At 38.2% G+C, this 26870-nt stretch overlaps 1 protein-coding gene across 2 annotated transcripts in view; it reads right to left on the reverse strand.

Moving 5' to 3' along the window:
* Window positions 1-3248: 3248 nt before the first annotated feature.
* Window positions 3249-26870, reverse strand: part of TMEM200A (transmembrane protein 200A) — a 72356-nt gene continuing 48734 nt past the window's right edge. For both annotated transcript variants that reach the window (XM_082633274.1, XM_082633273.1), the window contains exon 2: window positions 3249-6212. In XM_082633274.1, coding sequence (XP_082489400.1) covers window positions 4724-6196 — 1473 coding nt within the window. In that variant the 5' untranslated portion in view covers window positions 6197-6212 and the 3' untranslated portion in view covers window positions 3249-4723. The remainder of the gene's footprint in view (window positions 6213-26870) is intronic.

Consider the following 26870-nt stretch of genomic DNA (forward strand, 5'->3'; position numbering starts at 1 on the left):
TGATTAAGATCTTTGAACAATCTAAATACCATATCAGTTGAATATATACCACCGGGCAGGCCAACATTTTAATATTTAAAATGCTATAAGTAAAATTTTGGTAAACTGGCAGATTTTTTTAAGAACCTATTTTACTTCTTTTAGTTATTCATGGTGTGTTCCTGTAATGATTAAAAAGGGTTAAATTTGAACTGCTAAAACAAGTAGCTAAAAACTTATCTTCATCTAGTAAATTGTTAAATGCTGGCATAATATCCACTTTGATAAAAAGTTGTGCTAAAAATGTTTTTTTTAATGATTTTTACTGATTACCACTGTTTCTTCTAAAATTATATAGATGGAAACACTAATTTCAGCCTGAAAGCTTTTATAATCGATGGTTACTTCTAAGACAACTATACGGTTTTCTATTTTTTATTATGTATCAAAATCAGTATTTCCTGCTTCAAAAAACTCTACCACTTTTGTTTAAATGATTGTACTTACTTTAAGATTATCAGTGTTAACGTAAATCTAAAATTGACCATACATTCTGCTTTGGGCCACCTGCCATCACCTAGTATAGACACTTTTGACCCTGCTTATGAGTCTGCTGACTACTGGCTCATGGGTCTGAAGCAGTTCATCTGGGCTGGGGGAAAATATTAGTTCATTATGACTGCTGTAACAAGTTACACAAAAATAGTGGATTAAAACGACATGTATTTCTTCTCTTACAGTTCCAGAGGTCACAAGTCCAAAATCATTTTCACTGCGCTAAAGTCAAGGTCAACCAGCAGGGTTGGTTCCTAGAGAGGCACTGAGGGCAGAATCCATTTCCTTGGTTTTACCAGCTTCTAGAGCTTCCTTCCTTGTATTGCTCGGCTCATGGCTCCTCCCTCCATCTTTAAAACCAGGATCTTGGCCTTCCATTCTCTAGCTGCTTGGGTCACATCATCGTCTCCTCTGCTTCCTTCTTACAAGGACTTTTGTGATTACACTGGGCCCACCTGAATAATCCAGGATAATCTCCCCGCACTTTAAGATCTTTAACTTAGAGTTGCAAGTCCATTTTGCCATATGGGACATGGACACTTTTAGAGTATTTTATTCACCCTACCCTAGGGGGTACACTTGGGGGGTAGGGTGGGGACAGTGTGAAGCTTGAAGAGCTCTTAAGTGACACTTTCAGACAGTAATAGCTCACATATGTTGAGTGTTCGCTATGGGCCCACGCAGGCACCATCCTTGATCCCCTATGAGCATCAGACCATTTAATCTATAGCAATGGATCTTCATCCCAGGGCACCAAGAACCCGGGGTTTTAGAGTTAGAAAGGACTTTATAATTTATGTTCTTACTCATCTCATTTCCCACTTGAGGAACGAAGGCTTGAAATTAAGAAATTAATTGAAATTGAATTAATTGAAATGCAGAGATGAAGTGATTTATTCAAGGCTACACAGCTAGGGTGGCAAAGCCATTGGGGGCATACTGTGCTCTTGTCACCTAATCCAGGCTAAGAACACGCAGCTTTCCTGCTTCTCAAGGGCATACCTCATGTGATGGGCACAACCTCAAATTCGTTGTTTAAATCCTAACCCCCTGTACCTCAGAATGTAACCCTATTTGGAGATAGCGCCTTTTAAAAGGTAATTAAGGTGAAATAAGGCCTCTAGGGTAGGGCCTGAATCCAACATGACTGGTGTGGTCATAAGGCAAATATATACCAGAGACACACAGTGAGAGAGTAGCTTCTGCAAGCCAAGGAGACAGGCCTCAGGACAAGCCAAATACCTTGATCTTGCACTTCAGACCTGTGAGAAAATAAATATCTATTGTTTAAGCCACCCAATCTGTGGTATTTTGTATGGTAGCCTGAGCAAACTAATATACCCCAGATAGACCACAGGCCTTAGAAACTCTTTGGACTAGAGGCAGCTAGTTCATTGTCTAGATTCCTGGGGTTTCCCAGAGGAAGAAATGGAGTTTATAAGTAACCTGCAATATTTATAAAAGCCTAAGGGAAATGTACAAAATACAGTCTAACTAAAATTCCAGGTTCCATTGCTTTGGGGTGGAATTACATGAAGTCAATATGGCGACATCAGCTATTTCATATTCATCTAAAATTTTACTTAGCAACACGTCTTTGATTAATTTAAAATAAGAAAATTATTTATTGTTTAATAAAGTTGGTTTGTCTGGTAAGTAAAAACTCAGGCTTTTTGATGGAGTGGAGGCTGAACAGAAATCTCTGCTTTGAGCTCCCAATTCCTTTATTCAAATCTTCCAAGACCCATGCTGTTTAATCCTCTTCAAATTGCTAGAGCTCTTTCAGGGGTGAGCTGAACAAATTATATGGCTTTAGTCATTTGTCGCATCAGGGGTGTTGCGAGCCATTGTTTTCAGATCTGGGAGTATCACTGACATTTGCTGGATGCTATGTATCTGGTTATTTTCCTGAAAGTCAATGAAATTTTAAGTGAAAATCATCCTAAGTGTATTAGTCAGGGTTCTCCAGAGAAACTAAACCAATAGAAGATCAGATATATATATATATATATATATATATATATATATATATATATATATACAGACACACACACACACACATATATTTATTTTGAAGGATTGGCTCTGGAGCCAAGAAATCCTACTATCTGCCATCTGCCTGCAAGCTAGAGAGGCCCAGGAAAGCAAGTGGTAGTTCTAGCCCAAACTCAAAGACCAAAAAACCAAGGGAGCCAATGGCGTTAAGTCCCAGTCTGAGTCCAAAGGCCTGTGGACCAGGAGCACTGATGTCCTAGGGCAGGAGAAAATGGATGCCCCAGCTCAAGTAGAGGGAGGGAATTCATCCTTCCTCTGCCTTTTTGTCCTGTTCAGTCCTTCAGTAGATTGGATTAGATCCACCTGCATCGGTGAGGGCAATTATCTTTACTCAGTCTACCAATTGAAATGCTAGTCTCTTCGGGAGACACCCTAACAGACACACCTAGAAATCTGGACATCCCTTAGCCCAGTCAACTTGACACATAAAATTAACCATCACATCCAAATAACAAAGTATGAAAATAGCTTAATACAACAGGTGGATTGACCTAGTTCTTTAACCTAATAGAAGCAAAATAAAAAATCCAGAGCACCCAATGCAGATGCTAGGGTATCAAGCACCTTCAGTAGAATGTATCTGAAAGTTTGAAAAATGCTACTTTGAACAGAAGTATATTTTATTCAAAAAATAATAGAAATGTATGAAGAACACACACTTGTATTAAGACTGGAGGCTTATTAAATGCTTTATCATAAAATATTAAGCCCACTCCATTACAATACACAGGCTTGATGTTCTAATAAGTAACACTGTGCCTCAGTCCAAGGAAGCTCATGATGCTAATACAAGGTGGAATTGTGGGGAGCTACAAATACAAAGATATCTTCCTTCTCCTCTTCCATAACAACTGCAATACTGATGTTCAGAAATGTGTATGCATTGGGAAAAACTTGTAAATTTTCCTGAGTATTCCGTTAAACAATTTTTTAAAATTAGGTTACCTTAATGGAAAACATGAAAATTTTCTGATGGAAAATCCATTTTAATATTTATTATCTTCAATAACTGAGAACCACAATCGAAAATATTTATTATACCGTAAGAAAGTCTTTGGAGTTATCATAAGGCTTTCTAGCATAAGGTAAATTTCAAGGCAATGTATCAAGGACTAAATTTTCTTCAACCACCAACTTAGTGATATGCAAAGATAAAAGAAATGTCAAGGTTAGCTGATTATCTTCCAAATAACAGGATCTAAAAAATATTGGGGGAAAACAAGGATGTGGGAGTGAGTGCATATTAGATGATAAGAGAGACAGCTAGGAAAAGGTACTGAAACTAGTTAGCATTAACTAGTATGTATTTTTATTCATTAGTCAATCTTTTCTTCATATATATAATTATTTCAAGATAGCACTTCTAAGCACTAAATTGGTTCATTCATTTTTCAAGTCAGTTGCAAAGAAATTTTGATTCTGAATATCTAAAGTTATAGCTGATCATTTTGATATTTACCCCTAAGAATATCTGGCATTCTCAGCCATGGCTCTTGAATATATGGTTTCTTAATAAAATATCACTAAAATAGAACTGATATTGAAAAAAATAGTACCTACCTAGAGCTCAGAGTACTAGTCACAACCAAACTCAACCAATTCTTGTCAATTAGCTACTCAGAACTAAGCCAATTTAACCAATTCACATTATTTAGCTTGCACAGAAGCTAGACCTTTTTCCTTTTAAATAATTTAACCAATCCTATATAAAAGCAATTTTTCAGAAAATGACACCTAAGATTTGCATTGAATTTGGCACTTCTAGTCTACACTTTGGTACCCTGCCTTTTCTAAACTGGACACTTTGCTCTATGAATATGACCATCAGTGAAAGAACTTTAAAGTAAAGAATAGGAACTTTTATTTGGATGGAAGTATTTTGTATTCAGGTTAATGAAAGAGCCCATGCTTTCAAGGGAACAGAAAAAAATAACTTCATATCTAGTAATATAGAGTACTGCAATCCTAAGTAATCCAAACATATAACCATCTCCATTACAGAATTAAGCAGCCAGGTCTAATACACCACAAACCATTTGATTAAAAAGGCTTATAATCAAGGCTTTAACAAGGGAACACTGGTGAAAATAGGCTTAGAATATATAGCCTTGTAAAATAAGATATTTTTTCAACATTAAAACCTTGTTTCAGAAGTTCCCCGCTTCAAGTTGTTACTCAAAAACTCATCATGTTCAAAACTCAAATTATTGTGAGATCTTGAAATCATAAGAAGCTTCTCCTTATTGGTAAAGTCTTTCTTGATTGCAGCTTGGGGTACAAGCAGTCTCTCCATCGGGTCCTCTTTGTTCTCTAGTTTCATGTATCCTTTGCTGTTGCTTCGATCCAACCGAGGCCAACTTGGATGTTTCCGTTGTTCTGCCTGAACGGTTAAGGTGGAGCGACCCCGGTCTAAGTCTAAGGATTTCGAGTGTGACGAGAGCAAATGCAAGGATGTGTTGGACCCAAACTGTCTTCTAGCATCCCCAGGAGACAAGAGCTGTCCAGCCCCAGGTCCAAGGGCCACAGAGGACTTGTACTGACTTGACAGTGACTCCCCAATGGAATTATTCCTTGGGAGCATCATACTGACTGGCTGGAAGGACTGACTAGTATTGGGCAAAGGGACCATAAGGGAGTCCATTGACAAATTCCTCGACCTACTTTTGAGGTTATCAGCATCCTCAGTGATGTTATCTATACTGGGCTCATCAATAACGCAATTATTAAGTTTGATCACAGGCAATGTAAAAGTACTGATGGACGATGACACAATTGACTTGGTTTCACATTTCTTAGGGCCACTGGTCTTATCATCAGTTGTCTGGGAAGGAGGTGGATAGAGGCCACAAACAGAGTTAGAGCTGGCAGAGAGCAAAGGTGGCATAAGATGTCCAAAACTCTTACTTTCATTTCTCACCAGCTCGTCCTCAACAGAGCTGTCCATCCGAAAACTGCTCCTAAAACCTGAAAAAGAAGCAATGGTATTTGCTGCCAGTCTTGAGGCACAGGAGTTCCCATTCTGTTTGACTTCCGTTTCCCCCATTAAACCAGGGTAGATGCCATTCATATGCTTTTGCTCCTTGATTCTTAGCGTGTGGATGTCGATGACTGTGGAATAGATATCCCTCATATGTATGACTTTTGTTTCTTTGTCACGGTTCTCGTGAAGAATGGCATTAGCACAGATGAAAATGAAAATGCCAATCCCCATTGTGAAAGGTCCAAGCATTTTCATGTTATCAGAATGCAAATGCTGCTCAAAGAAGCGAACTACCACACCACCTTGGCTCCGGATGACCTGAGTTTCGTTTGTTGACAATGTCGTCTCAGCATCGAGAAAACGTTCTTTTTGAGGCCAATATCCAAGGACTGCCATTGCGATTCCTACAATGGAGATAAGGACTCCTAAAATGAGGAAGAAACCAGATGGGGAATAAAGCCGGATTTTGCCGCGAACAACCACGACGTCGGCCCGAGGTCGACGCCTGACCGGTTTCTTCTCCTGGGCAGCAGGTGACGGGTTGAGGTTGACATGATGCTGCGATCTGGCAGAGTCTTGCCTCTTCAAGGCGGCCAGGCCAGTTATCACTCCACCAGTTGCTATCATAGTTCAGTCTTTTATTCTGAAAAGAAGAGAAAAAGACGACAATCTAAGTATGTTCTGAGGTATGCACAGCAGTTCAGCAATTGTTTATATAAGATGTTGTGGAAAAACCTGAACGAACATTTTGGCTAACCTGTATATTGTTGTTGTTATTGTTTCATGTAATGCAATGGGGCCGAGGAATAAGTCTTTAATTTGGGTAGAAGTTTTGTTTATTGACTAATTAAAATTCTGGAGATTTCCTTTTTTGGCTGAATTAGTGTTTCTATTATTAATGAAATGTGAGCTCAAGGTATATTTTACTTAAATAATTTTATCACTTATTATATAAAACAGTTCCTTGGTCACAAGATGCACATATTCTCTGTCTCTGTCTCTCTCTCTCTCTCACACACACACATACATCATCCTTCATTATCTGTTATTTTAAAGAAACAGAAAAATCCAGAACACTTAATAGGCCCCAAACAAACTCTAGATTTACAAATAGAATACATTCCAGCAACTCACAGTTCTAAGACCATTCTTGTGAAAGTCACCAATGAACTCTTACCTACCACGTTTAATTTCTCCTGCTCAATTCTCATCTTCCTCACTTCTCTCTTTCCATGGATATTACATGACCCTTCCTTTCTTGAAACTCTCTCTTGTCCAGCTATTTATGATACTAAGTCTTCTGGCTCTTCCCTGACTTCACTGACTATTTCGATTTTGGCTCATCCTCTCTTGCCTAAAAGTAGACCACCTTCCCTCCAGTGTCCTGTCCTTGGCCATCTTCTCTTTATGCTCCCCCTTGGTATTCATTTTCCCTCCCACACTTTCCACCATTTCCTTTAAGCTAATGAGTCCCAAGTCTGTATTTCAAACTGTAGCCTGAGTTTCAATTTCACATTTCCAGCTCTCCATTGGGGACATATATATGTACATTCGTGCTCCTCTAGCAAAGCTGAACTCACCTTCCATCCCACAACACACAGAGCTGGACTCATCTTCTACCCGTACTACTTGACTTGTCTGACTTTTTCAATGCTCTCAGTTCTCAGGCTTGACTCTCCATAGTTATCTTTAACTCCTCCCTTCCTTCTTCCTCTCATCTTCCAATCAGGTTCTAACTCCTAGAAATGTTCACTATAGAATGTCTCTCAATTCTACCCCTTCATTCCAATCCTGCTCTTCCCAGCCTAGTGCAGGTCTTATGAACTCTTACTAGACCATTATAATAACTTCCTAACTGGTCTTCCAAACTCCATTTGTCTTCCTCCACAATCAAGCTTATGCACTGAGGGCAGATTAGTTATCCTAAAATACAGTTCTGAAGTTGTTTAAAGAGTGGAAGAATGGATAAAATATTCTCCACTACCTACCAAAGTTTTAATCTGCGATTTCAAACCCATGAATTCAACTACTGAATTTAGCTTCATCTCCAACTGCTCTCTTTCATTTACAAAAACTAAAACACAACCATATTGCCTGTACTCCATACTATACTATTTCTGAGACTCCGTTAATAATGTTTCATCTGTCTAGATCCCCCTTTTCACATATTTCACATATTATCAGCTGGCTAATCACTGAAGCTGATATTCCACTTCCTTTATAAAGCCTTCTGTGACTCACTAAGCAAACTCTCACACGAGTTCATTCCTCAGAGCATTTTAGCAAGTGTTCTATGGCACTCACCATATTATAATGTCTTTGTTCTTCCACTTCTTGTGGTCAAACGTCAAGTTCAATCCACATTTTTATTATCAGAAATATTTAATATCATAACTTACACATAGCTAGTGTCAAGAGATATTTGCTAAAATGCTTAGTAAGGGAGTAATAATTTTCCTGAGATTTGCTATATAATCATAATATTACTATATTAACTTTCCTAGTTAAAAATTTGAACAAATTTAATACCAAAATAAAAAGCAACATTTTGTGACTTGGTAAAATATTTGTCATTATTTGTGATGAATAGATCTCAAGCTGCCAAATCTGGCTGGTAGGAAACAGAGAATATTTTAAGACCCACAAGGTCTCTGGCAAATTTCTGAGAGGGTTGCTTCATGGCATCGAATTCTGTCTTGCAAAATCAAGCTCTCCTTTTGAATTTCTATTTATGATTTTTGAATTGTCCTTAAATAACAGGGTCATGGATGGTATCTAGAATTTTAGCTAGCTGAACTGGCTGGTGAGTAAATCCAGCCTTCGTTGGAATCGTAAGTTAGATTAAAGTAGTTGAATATTGGAAGAACAAAGCATATTATAACCCATAGCTCTAAATTTATCAAAGTATACATAACATAGCTTAGAACCTTTCCCAAACCTTGGCTAAAACAAAGCTTAGTGTCAACCTACGTTTTCTTGAACCAAAAACAGTTTCGAGCTCTGGAAAAAATGCTTAGATTACATAGGAGCCATCTAACTCAATTATTTCCATAATGGCAGGATAAGGATTTTGTCTAAACTCTTTCTGAATAGAATGAAAGCAAGGGCAAAAGACTCGCATCTGGTTTAAAAGCAACCTCGGTGAATTCCCATTCCATACACATTCCCAGTCCTCCCCAACTTGGGAAAACATTTTCTGCTAGTGATGCCATTTTCTATTCCTGAAGCTGATAGAAGAAAAGGGGCTGGAAGAGAAAAAAAATAGTTTGAGAAATATAGATGAGGAGAGAAGGTGGAAAAGTGCAGTGAGTGACTGGGCTGTTTTGTGAGCAAGCAAAGTCAGTCAGAAGAGACAGGAAGAAAAAGCAAGGGCCGTTTAAGAGTGTGAATGAAGGGAGGAAAGATTCCTGGAGGAGTTTATAAATCGAGATGAGAATGAGGGGGAGACGGAGGCTCACACAGCTTCTTCAGCCAGTCCGCCCTGGCCAGCCGGACAGGGGCACCAACACGCCCAAGGATCGGCAAGCTCAGGGTGGGTGTCAGTGTCCTCCCTCAATTCCAATCAAGGCAATTCAACACTAAGTGAGCCTCTCTTGGGATTCAGGACCCCAAACTGACCCTGAGTTAGCAAAGCAAAAGTGCGCAAACTCAGTCCCTGCTTCAAAGAGCTTGAAAGCTAACGAAGGGGCTCATACACCTACATAAAACATAACGTGGTAACACCTAGGATAAAAGTTTCAATCAGGGAGGACCTTGACAGCAGGCTTCATGCAGGCAAGAGCATTCTAACATTTATCACAGTAAAAAAAATCAAGTGAATGGCACTTCGGGTAAGGTCAAGAAAAAGAAAGTCTGGGGAACAGAGCTCTGCCCAGCCTTTGGCACCCAGCGCAGCACTGAGGGAGGGAACCAGACAAGGCTAGAGAGGGAGGGGGAGGGCCAGGTCTTGGGAGGGAGCAAGAGTTATTCCCGAATGCTTGAATGCTACACTCACGCTCAATGGAGTTGGAGGAAGATGCAAAACACAGTTGTTGTCATCTTAGGAAAATGAATCTCAACTTGTAAACGAAAGCCGTAATGAGGGACTGATATTGGGAAATAACATGAGGATGCTAAAGGCAGCTTTACAATAAGAAACTTAATGAAACTATAAAACCTAGAGGCAGTGAATGCACAGGCCTCAGCATCTTCAAACTGCCATGTCAGCTTGGTCCAATGTGCTCAGTATATGCAAAAACAGCTTAAGTCTACTTCTTTATTTATGCTGCAAAGCCACATCTCTTCCAGCCTACACTTGTATGACTTTTCTTTTTTTGCTGGTGGTGAAGGGATTGGAGCATAGGGACCCCATTAACTACAGTTTTCTTATTGTAACAAATCATAGCATCCTTCTAAGTTCTAATAATAACAATAACAATAACCGTAATAATGGCTAACACACAGTGCTCATAGTCAGGCACCACTCGAAGGGTTTTAGGTATAAGAACATATTTATTCTCACATCAATTCTGGAGGTGGACACAACCATTATGATCATTATGATCTCTATTTTGCAGATGAGAAAGCTGAGGCTCAGAGAGTTTAGGTGACTTGCCTAAGGTCACACAACTCAGAGGTGGCTCCAGAGCGTATGCTCTTACAGAATTTGAGAAGGGGATGGACCTCTGAATTTGCTCTGAATTTGCTTTTCCTTGAGGTCTTCTTTCCCTGTCCGTTTTCTTATTTTGATTCCTGTTTCTGCCCGAACACCAGACCCTAAAGAATGCTTTGTGCCTTTAAAACTGTGACTATGAACCAACTGACTTCCATTTCCATTTCCTGGGGAGCAGATGAGGGTGAAGACCCGTCCTTGGGTGAGCACTGGCCTCTCACATCTGTCTAGATCACCTTCAGCATATGAAGGAGCAGACTCAGAAGAGACCACCCTCCACCCCGACTCCCCTCCCTACTCTGCCATCCTGGATAGGGTAGGGCTGGGGCTTATTTCCTCAAAAACCCAAGTGAAGAATTTTTCTACACTGAATTTCATTTTGTCAACTTGGGCACAGAGTTTTTGTTTATCAGTCTCTCTGGATCCAAGGCTTCATCCAAACTCCTGAAACTTGAAGAAAGCCCTGTGGTATTCCCCTAGAGACCTCGTCCTAGGTGGACATAGTTAAGTCATGTAATCAGTAAAAACTGATATCTGGTACTGTAGTAGATATAGGGCTCAAAATATGTGTCCTGGCCTAAAGAATATAATGATTAGCAGCTATTTTTTTGAGGGGGTCATTCAACTAGCCTAACAAGAGGGTCAGCTACACTCTGTGTTCCCATATTCTCCAGAGATATCACGATTTTGTCAAATGCCAAGCTAAAAGACAGATATTCTTCTGTTAACAGCACAAAACAAAAAAAAATTAGTTCGGGTTAACTTTTAGCTACATATCAATCGTCCTGTTTTTCATTCTCAGTGTTCATAAATCAGCTACAATTTTTCTAGCAACAGCTATAAAGATCAGCAGCTTAAATTTCGCACAACACACCTGCTTCTTCACTGTGCAAACCAGGATCCTGTTGGGCTATCTCCAGGCCTTTGCCATCATACTCACTCATCGTAGAGCTCAGAAGTCATCAGTAGGAATTCAATTTCATTTGCTACCTTTCTCGCTACAGACGCAGACTCTTGCATTCTTTCAAGCACACTTAACATCTACTCGTCTACCTTGGGCTCATCTCCCCTCTGGACCATGTTTATTGTACACCTTTCAGCTGAAAGCTCTTTCTCCTTGACTAGGAGGATTTCTGCCTGTGTATCACGTATCAACACTACACCATCCCGTCTAACTGTCAGGTTTACCCTCTCCTATTCTTGCTCCCATTATACTTCTAAAAGCCTTATTGTTGTTTTCCTTTACCCTTTTTACAAGTTTAAGCACATTCTGGAATTCACTTTTCACAGCCCTAATCCATACACGTTTTTAATATTCACAGCCCCATGGAAGTTTATTCTTGTACACTTAAGTCTTCTTCTGACCACACTGACCTACTGTTCTGACCACACGTGAGCCTGTTATACACCAGATGTGATTCTAAATGCATTCACATGCTCATATCTAAGGTAATGGTAAGTAAATAGACTTGCAGAGTTGAAAGTTTTAGAAGACTTTGAATCCAGACATTCCTTTTAGCCAGCTAGAAACAGGAATGTTGTCTAAGATCTAACAATGAATTAGCAGAAAGAATAGGATTGGAATTTAAGTTTTCAGACTCCCAGGCCAATGTTCATTCTTGGTTAGATATTCCTCTTTGTATTATTTTTCATGCTATCTTCCAATGCCTCGCTCAGTGCCTGGAGCGTAGTTAAGTGCTCAGCAAGTTTATTTGTTGACTGTGAACTGCCTTGATGAAGGCTTGACTATGACTGAAATATGCTAGTAACTAGGGACACAAAGATAATAACACCCGATCCTTGATTTCAAAAAGTATGGGGTCCAGTGGGAAAGCAGTCAAAGTACACATTTAAAGTAGAATGAATGAATTGCTCTGATGGAGCTATACTAGAGAATGCTCTTCCACACTATCTGGAGGAATCAAGAGAAGCTTCCAAGAAACAGCAGCAGGTCATGGAGACCTGGTGCATCAGTAGGAGTTTGCCATGCAGATTCTAAGTCATTCTCATTCCTCACTGTTTCACAAGAGTCCTCACCCTACAGTTTTTCTTCCTCTTCTCAGCTGAAGTGTGCCTATTATTTTAAATATATTTGATATTGTCTTACGTATACTTCGAATGTTTATTCTAATCTCGAGGTTTAAAAAGTTGCCAGACAGTGAGGCTATCTGCCAAAAGGAAGTGAAAATTAATCTGTGCCTTCAGGACCAAACAAAAGCATTATATTAAAACCCCATGTGGTATCCACAGATGTGTCAGATGGAAATATTTTCTGTTCAACCTAGAACAGTTTTAGGACTTTCTTGCCTGTAGAGACATTTTAAACTTTTAGAGGAGGATTTCTAATCTATATCTTTACCAGAGTTGAAAGAGAAAATGCCTATGGGTGACAGATAGCTCAATCATATTAAAGTTTAAAAAATAAGAATAGAGTAGAAATCATTTTTTAATGTGTAGCATAATGGTTTTGCACATGGGCCTTGAAATCAGAAAGACAGGGGTTCACACCCTAGCTTCATCACTTGATAGCCATGCAACCTTGGGCATGCTGTTGTAAACTTTTCTCCTCTCAGTTCCTTCATGTATAAAATGGCAAAACCCATCTTTAATACAGAGGATACAGTACACTGGGGCAGAAGACCTGGGGGGACTTGAATCCCTACATACCACTTAATAGCCATCCTTGAAAAACTGGCTCAACCTTTGGAGCCTCAGTTTCCTCACCTGTAAAATGAGGATAGTACCAATAAGGTTGTTGTAAAGCAAAGGAAATGATAAATGCAAAGCACAGCTCAGTGTCTGGGAACTAAGGTCTACATCAGTGATGTCAGCTGTGTTTGATTTTAAGGTCTTCTTGAGGATAAAATGAAGCATATAAAGTGTTCACTATAGTGCTGATTACAGTAATTTCTCAATAAACAATAGCTATTAACCCTTCACTGTTTATTATTATTAACCCTTTCATTGTTCAGGTAGGCAAACTAAAAATGTATTTTAATATATTGAGTTAAATAATTAATGATGGGTCACTGTATATGGGAAGGAAATTATGACTGCAAGTTTGTCCTGGGATTTAGAGTCAAAAACTATCTGAGTGGCGTCTGTGTATTTTAGTGGCAGAAGCGTTAATAATTTGGTGGTTGCAAAGAAGAGTTGAGTGTATGTAAGAGAGAGACAGGTGGGAAATATGTTACAGAAAGAATAAAGCATGATTTTCTTTTCAATTCATTCTATTTGTTGAGATTTGGAGACTTGTCTCTGTCAAAAAATAATAGCAATAATAAAAACAAGGTAGAAAAACCCAAACCAGTTCATCTGATGTTTTTACTTAGTGATGCAATTAAATCATATGCCTGAGTAATCTGATGAATTCTGCAAGCACCATTCTGTTTCCATTGGGACACCTGGACATAAAACAGATTGAAAATGAAGAATATGGGTTGGGGATATGAGAACTAGAGAAGATGCTGAAAGGGTGACATAAAGTGAAAATTTACAAAATGTGAATTTTGTGACAAAAAGTTTAAGCTATGATTTTATGTACATTCTGAAGACCTTTGCTGGCCTACCATAGAGAGAACGGTTTCTTAATAGTTAGTATAGCTCTACTTCCACATGAATGCTAGAACTAAAGGGAAATACAGAATTTTTTGATAATTAGCAGCATGATACCCAGTCATTAAAGATAAAATATCATTCTATGGTCAAGTACCTCCTAAACATGCAGAAAATGCTAGGAATGGAAAATGCACTTGGAAATCTATATATGTTCTTTGTTGCTGACACTTTCATAACCTGCCAGCCTGACAAACTGTAAAATATGGGCCTAAACCAATTATGAGCTGTGTAACAATGACGTGGAACAATTTCTTTCCAAGGGCTAAAAGCCAGGAAGCCCATGGAATGCAAAAGTCTTCAGGAGGCCAAATAACAGATCCATAATGAGCTGTTAGATAAAACTCTGCTGAGAGCCAGTGGGAGACATTTTCCACAGGAACAGAAGAAATCAGAACCTCTTTCTCCAAAGTAGAAATATACTCCCCGCCCTGGATCCCCATTCTTCAAATCTGGACAAGTCCTTAGAAGGATTGTCACACTCCCTGTTCACTTTGTTTCCTGACAGGAAGTCGACTTGAAATTGGTGTAAAGAAGCTATCACTAAAGAAGTCATAAATTTACTAAGATGCAGGAAATTAGCTGAGATATTCCTGCATAAAGAGCTGAAGTATTTAAAATCACAAATCGGACTTTTTATAAAGATCTCTCCTCTGTAGGAGAGCGTATTTTGTAACTTCACTTACAGGTAGGGTGACCATGTTTTTGAAGACAATATTGGAAAGTGAGACTCTAAAAAGTAGTAATGTCCTTTCCAGTGATTTTTAAATGTCTGGAAAAATCTAAACACACGCTGACATTCCTATAGGACAAGGGGAAAAGCTGGAGGGCAGTAGGAAGTTTCAATCCCAGTTGCTCCACTTTCTAGCCAATATCTTGTATACGTCTGTCAGTTTTGCATGGAACACAGCTGTGCCAATACCGTTAAGGATGCAAAAGGTCTTACCTTCTTCTCTACTGTAAAGAAGGAACCACCTCTCACCAGAGCAAAAACACCATCTGAATTAGCAGTGAGCCACGTCATCTTTTAATCCACGGTAACAGTACGGTAGTACATCAAATTTCTTATAAAGTTTTCCAACTGACAGTAGCTCTAAGCTACATAGCATTTTTAAAACCCTAGAAAAACATTAGGAAATAGTTCAAAGTCCATCTAGAGAATTTACTTTTTTTTCCCTTAAGTAAAATCTGAGCAGGATTGCCTTTCAGGCAAAATAGAAAGTGGTATGAAGAGAGGCCTTGTGAGGGATGGCAAGACCAAAGTCCACAACTCACACTAAAAAAGAATCTATTAAGCTTGGAAATACAAATGTCCCTTAGCATTTAGGGGACATATGCCACAGGTCCTTTAGATAAACTCTACTATTGGTAAACGTATTGAAAAAAAAAATACAGGAGGCAGTGGGGATGCATGTAACTATTTTTATTTTCATTTTCTTCCCTCTCTTCTCCTATTTGTACAGGTTAGTGGCAGCAAGGGGAATTGAGGAAAACATATTTTTAGGCTTCCAGTTTAAAAAAAAGTATTTGTTGGCCAGTCTGTGTTTCTCTTATCTTCTCTATTTGGGAATTACTTGTGATCAAGGTAAAAACCCAACAGTATAAAGTGAAGAAGTCTCTCCCACTCCTGTTTTCTCTAGTTCCCCTTCCCAGAGGTAAGCACAGTGTTGGATTTCTCCTAGCTATTTCCAGAGAGGGGGGAGAATATTTTCTCATTTGGTTTTTCACAATTGATTTATACAAGCTGTTCATATACTGAAGAAATCAGCTCTCTGGTAGTGATATGCCTGGCAAACATATTCAATTTATAGTTTTACTTTTTTTCATTGTATCTTTAACCAAACAGAAGATTCCAATTGTATGTGGTTAACCTTATCAATATGTTGATTGATGGCCTCATATAATCATTAGAAAAACCTTCTTCAATGTTAGATTATATTAAAATTTTTCCCATGTTTTCTTCTAATAATTTTATATGCCAATTATCTTCCATTTTAATTTTCTGATGTATCTGGAATTCCTTTTTGTGTAAGAACTGAGATAGGGATCTACTTTGTTCACAGGTAATCAGTCACTCCTTTCTCGGTTTGAAATGCTACTTCCATTACGTATTACTTTCATATATCAGTACTATATACCAAATGTCATGTGCATATGGATCAATATTAAGAGACTGACATATATACACAAATATGTATAAAATGGATAAATAATAAGAACCTGCTATATAAAAAAATAAATAAAATAAAATTCTAAAAAAAATAGACTTACCATTCTGTTCCATTAATCAGTCTATTAGTTTGCCAGAACCAAACTGATTTAATTACCATTTGTATTAAAATACATATTTGAATATCTGATAAGATTAGCCCATTCTCTTTCTCCTTTGCCAAAAGTTTCTTGTCTCTTGTTACACATTTTATGTTGCCTACGAACTTTAGAATTTGATTTTTTTAAATCCGGTTAGTATTTTTATTGGGATCATGCTAAATTTCTACATAACTATAGGGAAACTTGGAGTTGTACCACAGCAGCATTTTATCTAAAGAGTTTAATTTTATGTTATAGTTTTTTTAAACATAGATCTTTCTTAATTTTTGTTACTTTTTATTTCTTGGGCATTTTGTCACTGGGTTTCTATTGCACATTGGTGTGTTTTCTGTCAGTATCATTTCTATCTTCGAGTGATTGTTGTTTGGATGTAGGAAGGCTACTGATTTTTGTACATTAATTTAGTACTAAGCTACTTTACTGAACTCGTTCACTTAAATAAAAAAACTTTTCAGTTCATTCGCTTAGTTCTAGAAATATAATTATGTCATCAAGATATATTTTTGCCTCCCCTTTCCCAATTTTAAACCTACAATTGCTATTATCTAACTATCCCCCTCTACCCAGAGAGCAAAGGTAAACAAGTACACAACAGAAATGACGTGGACATCCTTGCCTCGCTCCTATTGAATGGGAATGCCTACTGTTTCACCCAAGAAAAAGTACCAATTAATGCCTGTTTTAACTGAGACTTTTAACCTAGAATTCCAGGAGACAAAATTAACTGATTCAGAGCTGCTGAGGGAGAGGAAGACAGAGAAAATGGGCAAAGGGCAGAAAAGAAGGAAGAGGGAAAGGTGGGAAAAGTGGAGGACAAGATGGAGAAAAGTATTGGGGGAGAAAATTATGGATTATTAGTGCAAACATTAATTATCTGAAAGCATGAACAACTCCTGTATACTTCCTTAAAGGTCCTTACTTCTTTTCATCTCTTCTTTTAAAGAAACATTTATATAAGGACAGGAATTGTCCTCCTGGGGTTGCTGGGATGACTGAATCTTCTACAAATCCTGACTCTAAATATATTAGCTAAAAGGGAAAAGTTGAGAAGAATGATAGACTGTATGAAATGTCAGCAATATGAAAAAGACCGGAAAGAATGCTTAGCAGTAAAAATGATTCAAGAGAGACCTAACCTAACATCAACAGGGGATAAAACTGTGTTTCTAAAAACATTATACAGGCACATTACGACTTTCTACAAGGGTAGGGTATTTGGGGATCATGCCTGAGATATTTTTAGCTTCAAATATCAGTTATACTTTAGAATGGTTTGCTTCATTGGTAATTTCCTGTGAGAGATAGCAATCCAAGAGAAAAATGGACAAAAGACATTAATAGTCAATTCACAGAAGAAAAAATACAAATGTCCAGCTAACAAATGAAAAGGGCAACTCAGTAGCAAGCAGAGAAATGCAAACTAAAGCAATATCAAAAGTAAAGTTATAACTTCACTTACTAATTGACAAAAATGAAAAAAAGAGGGATTGATTATGCCCCTTATTGGCAAAGTGTAAGAAAATAAACTCTAATAAGCTGGCAATGAGAGGACAAATTGGTACTTTTTTGAGGTTAATTTGGGAATGACTTTCCAAAGTTTAACTGTCCATTCCTCTTGCCACACCCCCCATTTCACTTCTATGAAGACATCATTTAGAAAGACTTGCAGAAGTACACATAAAATCATGCATTCAGTGCTACAGTAATGGCAACAGATTGGAAATAACTTAAAGGTTCATCAACAGAAGATTGTGCTGCTTCTGTATAATAGAATATTATGCAGATATCAAAAATGATTGATATAGACCAATAAAGAAAATTTTTCACATCATATTTTTGAGATTTTACAACAGAAATAAGAGTCCAGGCCTGTTGATGTCAAACACACAGACGTGTTTGAATATGCACTGAAGTAACTCAGGAGGCAACCTCACTGTTAACGGTGCTTATGTTTGAAGAGTGGGATTGCGGGGGATACCTAACAGAACGCTCACTTTCTACATATCCAAATTATACACGTTTTTGTAAGGAGCGTGCACTGCTTTTATTTCATTTCCATTTTGGGACTCTAATCAAATACAGAGCAAAAAACAGGATGCTGTAACTTATCAAATAAGATTAAAAAGTAGACCAACCCGATAGACATTTGGATAATTCGGTGGACTTGCTAATTTAAAAACAGGTGTAATGTAGCCTTCGAGGCAAAAATGCAGAACTTGAAAAAAATAGGAAATGGTGAAAATCACTAACCAGACTAAACCAGAAATTCAGGAATGAAATATTTACTTATGGTACATCATAATCTTGAGGCACAGAAAACAATTCTTACCTACCCGGGCAACGTTTGCATTTACTGGGTGCAAGGCAACATAAAGCATGAATTAAGAATTGGTACCTGCCTTTAAACAATTTATAATCTAGAACATGCTCAAGGATAATGCTGTATATTGTAAAGCAAATCTTTTATCAGGATTGATCAGCTTTCTCTGTGCCCGGGTCATCCTGACCTATTCACACAACTCCCTTCTGGCTTTCAGAGGGGGTGTGGCTTGATTTCTTTCCCCAAATCTCAGTCCTTGCTGAGAGCCTTTGGTTACTCTCACCTTCCAACTTTGATTCAGTTATGCAAATGGGTTTCTTATGGAGATTATCTGGCAACTTCAAAATTATTATTCTCATAAAGCATGCAGCCACCAAGTCTGGACAGAGATCTTCAGATTCATTATGAGGGGGAAACTGGGCTGGGGCTCCGGGAAGTGGTCTTCCACTTAACCTGATTTATATTTATCTCCTCGTAAAGATGATGGAGCAAGACTGAATTTTATTTAATTTTCATGCTCTGCAGTGAAATCTCTGTTCTGTCCCCCCCATTTACCCTGTTTCATCCTTTGTTTGTAGCATAGCCCAGTGTCTACAGAGACCCATGAGTCATCCCAGTGTGAGGGTATGTCTGGTCAGGGCCTTATGGCAGGAGCTGGATGGAGGGGCAGGAAGGAGACCACCCTTGCACTCAAGGATTACCTCATACGTGCCTTTTCCCTGCTTAATCTGAACCTAAAGAAGGTATATTTACATTGAACTTTTCTTCAAGGCATTAACAACCCTGGGGCTTATTTAAGATGAGTTTATGCCAAGGGTGAGCTTTCCTATAAATTCACATGACTTCAATCTGAGTTTTAAAATGCCTTCAATCTTGATTTTTTTTCCATCAAAATCAAATACTAGTAGGGTTATAGTGGTAAATTTTTGCTTCTGTACTCTATTTTTTTTTTTTTGATTGGCTGTAGTTACATGCTGTACCACAGATTTTATTTTTATCCTTTTGGAGTTTAACCAAACATTTGCTGGCTTTTTCTCATATTGGCTCATTAAATCCTCACAATAACTATGAAAAGTAGTTATCAACATCCCTCTCATACCAATGAGCTAAGAGTTCAAGAAGACATGCAATTTGTAGGTAAGTAACTATCTTACAAGATTTCCAACTCCAGTTCTGACTATACAATTTCTGTAACCATGACATTACCTCCTGAAGAACTGGCTGTGTTTTCAAAATGAAAATGGTATAGAGAATTGAAGTAATCACTCAGCTTATTAAGGCTTCAATATCCTTTGCTTTAAACCATATATTTATAGGGAGTCTGGATTATTTTTGTATTACTTTTTGAATGATAAAGAGGACTATCCTTTCTTCCTAAAATCTGCATAAGATAATGAAATCAAGTAATTAAGTAATCAAATAACTCCTAATTCTTCCAGTTGAACACTGGCTATGTCCAAAGCTCCGAAGTGAATCTGACATCCTCTGTGCTCTTATTGGGCTGAGCGCCTAGAGCAGGGGGACAAGCAAGTACTAAGAACTGTTCTAGGCACAATGACGGGAGTATTCATGGGGCACAGAGAAGGTCAAAAGGAGATAATGACCTTGGGTGGGGGAGGGAATGAACAGGAGAGGTTTCATTAAGAAGGTGACCCTTAAGCAGTCTTAAAAGAAGGGAGGAGGGAAAGCAGAGAGGCAGAGAGGAATTTCCAGCAGAGAAAACAGAAGGAAGATAAGCCACAAGTGGACCTGCATGAAGTCAGACTGGAGATTTAGACCCAAGTAGTATCACTTTCTGTCAGCAATCCCCAAGCAGAACACAGAATTCAGTGGTAAAATCCTTAAACCTTGGTTGATGGAGACACTAGTCACCATCATAGCTCCCCTGCTGGACCTGTGATCTCAGAGAGTAATTCCTTCTCATAAAATAGTTGAGGACTATGTCCTGCTTAAAAAGTCATTTTAGGATTAATTCAGATTTAAATGGAAGAAAGTTGACTAAACTAAGGTCTACAGACTTACTGAGATCGAAGTAGATGTTAGTTAAATGGTGACTTTTTAATACTAATGAATCCCAGAAAGAAGGGGAAAAGTTTTATCCTGAATCCTTTCCAAGAGAACTGCCAAGAAGTTCAAATGATTTATCTGGAAACTTTGGGGGAGAGGATGTAAATTGAGAAAAGAATAAAAAATTAAAAATGAGAAAGGTACTAGTGTTTATTGAGCTCTGATTTTTTTTAGGAACTTAATACATATTATCATATTTAATCTTCAGAAAAAGTCTCTGAGAGAGGAAAAGCTGTACCATTTCACTGAGGCTCAGATAAGGTAAGTAATTTGCTCAACACCACACAGCCAGGAATTAGAAGAGCAAGCTTTCAAGTCCAGATCTGTTTAGCTTAAAATCATGTGATTTCTCCTTCAATTGTATTGCTTGTTAACAGAAATAGGATTAGGGGAAGGAGGCATAATTGGAAATGCTGAGAGAAAACAAGGAGGTGAGGGGGAGAAAGAAGAGTTTACCATCGTGAATTTAGGATGTAGTGAGGAAAAATACATTATTTATAGAAAAAAAAGTCTCATTTAAAGAAAAAATACATTATTTAAAGAAAGAAATCATGTGCATCTCTGAATTGCATGGCATAGTGCCACGCCCTCAATAACTTGCAATTGTTGGTGATGACAAAATGAGTTCAGCTTCTAACCTTTATAAGAACCACTTACATAAAAATTATCAAGATAGTATGTGGGAAGTAATCAAGTTCCTCAAAAAAAGAAACAAACCAAAAAACCAAAACCAAAACCAAATACCACAAATACCCAAATACCACACCACCCAATACATAGATAAAAGAAAGATCAAATATCCCCAAAAGCAAGTAACGGATGGAAACACTCAATCTATTTAGCTTCTTATATATCTTATTACTTTGAGGCATAAGTTTTGGTATTTTATCTTTTTACTGCTACAGATTTGACCATCTAGCTCCAAAACTAAGAATATGAAAAACTGACTCCTGTTACCCTAAACTTACAGATAATATTTTAAAACCCAATCAGCTTAAAGATTTCACTTTTCACCTAAAGTATCAGATGAGAAGTATAAACTGAGGAAATGTCAGCAAAAGGCTTTTATTTATTAGCAGTGTTTATACAAAAGCTTTTTCTCTCTTTCCAGAGGGTAATTTGACAACATGATTTTTTTTTCCTTTCAATTATATTAACACAATGATTTGATCAACTAATTATGATACACTCAAATAAAGGAATACCATGTAGTCAGTTTTAGAAATCTAGAAAATCATTTAATGACAGGAAGAAATGTTCAATAAATATGCTAATTGAATATAAAAAGAACAATGTGGTAGCAATCTCATTTATTCGAAAATTTATATTTTACATACACACAAACACACACACACACACACACACACACACACACGGCTGGAGAACAGACACCAAAATGTACACAGCTGTTTATAGTGTACTGATTGAGCTACACAAATGCCCCTGTTGTAACTAGAGATATACACAAAGAAAAGATATACATAAAGAAAATACCCAGATAAGCCATTTGGAAGAGAGCTGATTTTATGGGAAAGAGATGATTTTATGGTCTAACGTAATTTCCAGTTTGCTCATCTATTAATAAATATCTCAAAGAGAAAATCACTTAAAATCTGGACTTTCATTTCTTCATGCTCACGTGTGTCTTTATTCTCAAAAGTCAAATTACTCTGTTGTTACGTCAAGATCAACCTAAGAGCTAATACCATGAAATTAAAGCTCGAAGCAGTCAATTAAATGATAAAACTCCTTGTGCAAAACTGCAGACACATTAATTTTATCTCCTACCAATATAGCTGAAGTAATTCCTTTTTAATGATTTCGAAAAGGCTGACCAGCTAACTAGCTAGATACCAGGAGTATAATTAAAAAAAAAAAAAGCCTCATGAATTTCTTAAATAGTTGGTTAAAGGCTCCAAATGTTTGCTACAAGGAAACCATCCCTTTACTGACCAAATACAGCCTTCATAAGTGCTGGACAGGCAACTCCCTCAGTTTTCTCTCTCTACAAGGTCTTCTGGGATGAGACAGCTCCCGTGCGTAGGAATTCATAATCCGTAACAATCAAAACAACATTTGGGTAGACACATAAAAGGGAAGACAAGTATTATGATATCAGAACGATAAATAATTAGGAACATTCCACCAGTTCAAAAGCAACATGAAAAACGAAGCAAAACCAGTACCTAGAAAGAAACTAGCACTGGAAGATTTGGGCTCCTTCTGGAAGGAGCACCAGAAGAATTCAGATGGAGTAGTGCCGCTCAAAGTAACACAGCATTGGTATAACCCCTGAGCTTGTTAGAAATGCAAATTCATGGGCCCTCTGCCACCTACTGCATCAGTAACCCTGGGGATGGGCTCAGAAATCTGTTTTCACAAACCCTCTAGGTGATGCTGATGTTACTGAAGTTTGAGAGCCACTGAGATGGAGGAATTTCCTTAACAGACCCAGTCTTTACTCTGATGCAACAGTGGGGAGGGGACGGATGACTGTATTCTTCTAAAACAGGACGCTTTTTCAGGGATGGAAGGAGGTGGGGAAGGAAATGCTCTTATTAGAGAAATATGGCTCGAGGCAACAATGTCCAACAGTGCTGTAGGATCTGGGAGACCCCTGCTTGCTTCCCCAGTGGTCACTGCCAGCCATGAGGATGAAAGCACTGTAGAGAAGCTCACAGGCCAGAATAACACATTTAAGATCAAAGTGCCAACTAACACATGAAGTCATTTGTGGTAAAACGTAATCAATCAACCATCCACCACAATGACCCAATGACTGATTCTTTCCTGTTTAGTGGAAAAGAGTGAAAAAATAAGGCAAGAGAAATGTCTCCTCCCAAGGAAAAAGGAAGACAAAAGAGGACTCTAAAAACCAAGAGGACCTATTTTTGCCTAAATGGCTTTGACTATAGTATGACTTGCTTACCATCAACCTGGAAGAATCTATGAACCATAAGCAGGGCTTTGCAGCTTAACACAGTGCAAAGGAATGTGCAGAAACAAGGTTGGACACTCAAAAATAATGAACTTGGCTCTATAACATGAAATGTATAATTCCAATCCTCTTTGTTATTTAGCAGTTTATAAATAACAAATTTCCCATCTGGACAGAAAAGAATAACTGATTACTGTTACATCTAAGTCAGCTGAGTCCTGATGCTGTGTCTGTGTAGCACACTGAGGCATTTCCCTCATGCAAGGTTAGGAAGTCATGCAGCTCTATTTTTCTTCCAGACACGGGCTCTATTTCAAAAATTCTATTTTCCTAAGACACACTACATGTAACAAGCTGATATAAGGTTCAAATCATCATTATGAATAAAGTTTGTAACCAATGTAAGTCATAACAATCCCTAACATTTACTTAGTTCTTGTAAGGTACCAGGCATTAAGCTTAGTGTTTTACATTCACTAAATTAACCCTCCTGGACATCCTACTAGGGCCAGGTGGTGATCATTAGGGCTGTTCATCAATATTTCAGTTCTCTTCCCAGGCTCACAGGCCCACTGTTGGTTTTCATTTTCCCAACCCCATGAAGTTAGGCAAGAGAGGTGGCTTACCTTGGTCTGTCAAATGTGAGTGAAGAGATGTATGTCCCTTCCTGGCAAAAACCTTTAAGAGCCCTTGTGTGATTTGCTGTGATCCCTTCCCCTTGCCATAATGATCATAATGCCATAATGACAACCTTCCAGATAATAAAAAGACAATCATCCCAGGTTCTCATATAAGGATGATGTGAAAGAGTTACTGGGCAACCCACAACGGACATGAGTGAGTAAGAAATACATCTTGTTTTAAATCATTGAGATTTGGGGACTCTTCGTTACTGCACATAACCTATTCTGACTGATACAGATAGGTACTACCATTATTCCAGTGTTATACCCAGAGAAGCTGAGAGTCACATGGACTGAAAAATACCCTACTAAAACACAGAGGGTTGGTGTCACCAGGAAATGTCTTTTTGTTTAATACCTGATCCTCTGGCTTCAAAACCCAAAGGAATTCATTAGCTAATTCCTCAAAGATTCCCCCTTGTGGTTCCAGTTCATACTTTGCCAAACTGATATATCACATGACTAATAATTGCTCAGTTTGCCCTCATCTAAAGAGATTGAGCACATCGCCCACTGTGACTCAGTTCGTATGTGACTAAAGGAAAGACAAATCTAGATGTTTCTGACACTAAAGCTTGTGATTTTACCACAACGCTACATTGCTTTTATGGCTAAATGTATCCAGAAAGACTAAAAGTTCTGGTCCTTAATAGCTGTAATCTTGAGGTAATAATTTATGTTATAGCTTCAGGTTTTTTATTTGTAAAGTGAGAACACTTACCCTCTCTTCCTCATAGGTTGCTCTCAGCTAGGTTGTTTAAAGGGTTTGCAAACTATACATCAATAGAATTAGGAGTAGTAAATAGTAAAACTTCAGCTCTGAGACACTCCATGGTTTATAAGTGGCTCTAAAAAATGGAAGTAATAACTTTGTATTCAGTTCTTTTAGAAGAAAAGCTTTTCATTTCCATTATTAGGTATGAAAACATTTCTAAAATATAATATTTCACTCCAGGCTTCTCAAACAATATTAAACATAATTCAATTTTCTTTTGATGACTCAGAGTTGTTTTGTTTATTTTAATTATGAATATCAACTATGACATGGTTTTGTGTGATACTCTGAAAGTCTTGTAAAAAGTCAAGGTTTCCCCTTAAGAGCCTATGATCAAGAATGGGAAATGACTTTTTGAAAGCATAATCATGCCACTAGGCAAATATGGTTAGTGCTGTCACACAAGTAAGGTCCCACCAAAGTCTGGAGGAGGGCGAGATGACCCTGCTGTCAGCCAACACTGCCATTGGGAACAGTGGGTTCCTGCAACCGTCTTTCCCTGTCCAGTTCTTGTTTGGGGCTTTGGCCTTAGAAATGAGAAAGCCAAGCAAATAGATTTATTGATACTATGTGCAAATTAAGAGCAAGCAAAGTTGGAGTGAAGGCTTTGAGGATACATATGCTTTGGGCTTTATGACATCTATTTGACTTGTTTTTTGACTTTTGGGGTGTGTGTGTCTACTTCCTGTTTTGCTGCTCTTAATCTGTCTACAAATTTCCAGTGAGTGTAAAGTTAGTATACTGGATCCTCTTTTATGTGTTTAGATACATGCAGCATGACTACAAGAAAATCAATCTCTTCTAGATTTTACATTCCACATACATTCTCATAAAGAGGCCACTTGTTCAGGGCTTACCAATATATTGAAATTTCTTCACCTGGAAGATTCTTTCCATATGTACCCATGCATTGCCAAGTCAATTTGAACCTGAGTAAACACGACTGTTGATGATACTTTCAAACAAATTTTTAAAAAGCACTACCCACTTGTGTTCAAATTTTAATTATTTGGGTTTTTTGAACTCTGTCATAATGTCAAAAGTAAGTATAGGGCCTCCCTGGTGGCGCAGTGGTTGAGAGTCCGCCTGCCGATGCAGGGGATACGGGTTCGTGCCCCGGTCTGGGAGGATCCCATATGCCGCGGAGCGGCTGGGCCCGTGAGCCATGGCCGCTGAGCCTGCGCATCCGGAGCCTGTGCTCCGCAACGGGAGAGGCCACAACAGTGAGAGGCCCGCGTACGGAAAAAAAAAAAAAAAAAAAAGTAAGTATAATGTCAAAAAGGATAAAATGACAAACAACTCAAACTTGATCCTCACCTCCTTGGATCCACCTGTTGAGTGGGAAAGATAGACTTTGAATAAATAATTCTGAGTTACATGTGTTAAGAAGGGAAAATGTAGGATGACATGGAAGTGAATATCAAGGTGACCTATCTCAGTCTGAGAAGTATGAAGAAGTGACTTTACACTGAGATAGTGTAGAGAAGGGAGGGAAGAACAGCATGTTCCAGGACTCTGAAATGGTTGAGTAGCCGGTTCTCAAAGAAATGAACAGAAACAATGTGGCTCAGGCAAGGAGGTGAGGGAAAAGGTAGTAGGGGCAAGATCACATGAGGTTTCATAGATAATATTAAGGGCTTTGAACTTTATCTTAGGAGACATGATGAATGGGCTTTATGCAGAGAGAGACTAGGATCAGCTCTGCATTATTATAAGACTCTTGTTGCCATATGGAAAGGAGGTACAAATGATCTAGGAAGGCTAGTTAAGAAGCCCTGCGGCAATCCAGGTAACAGATGATGGTAACTTGAATGAAAGTGGCGGCTCTGGGGTCAATGAGTGGACAGAACTGAGAAGGCAGTTTAGAAGGCAGAATAAATAGATCCTGGCATTAGAGTAGATGTGGGAGATAAAGGAGAGA

The sequence above is a fragment of the Mesoplodon mirus genome (genome assembly GCF_964341445.2).
Source record: "Mesoplodon mirus genome assembly, chromosome: 10".
In the NCBI taxonomy this organism is placed as follows: Eukaryota; Metazoa; Chordata; class Mammalia; order Artiodactyla; family Ziphiidae; genus Mesoplodon; species Mesoplodon mirus.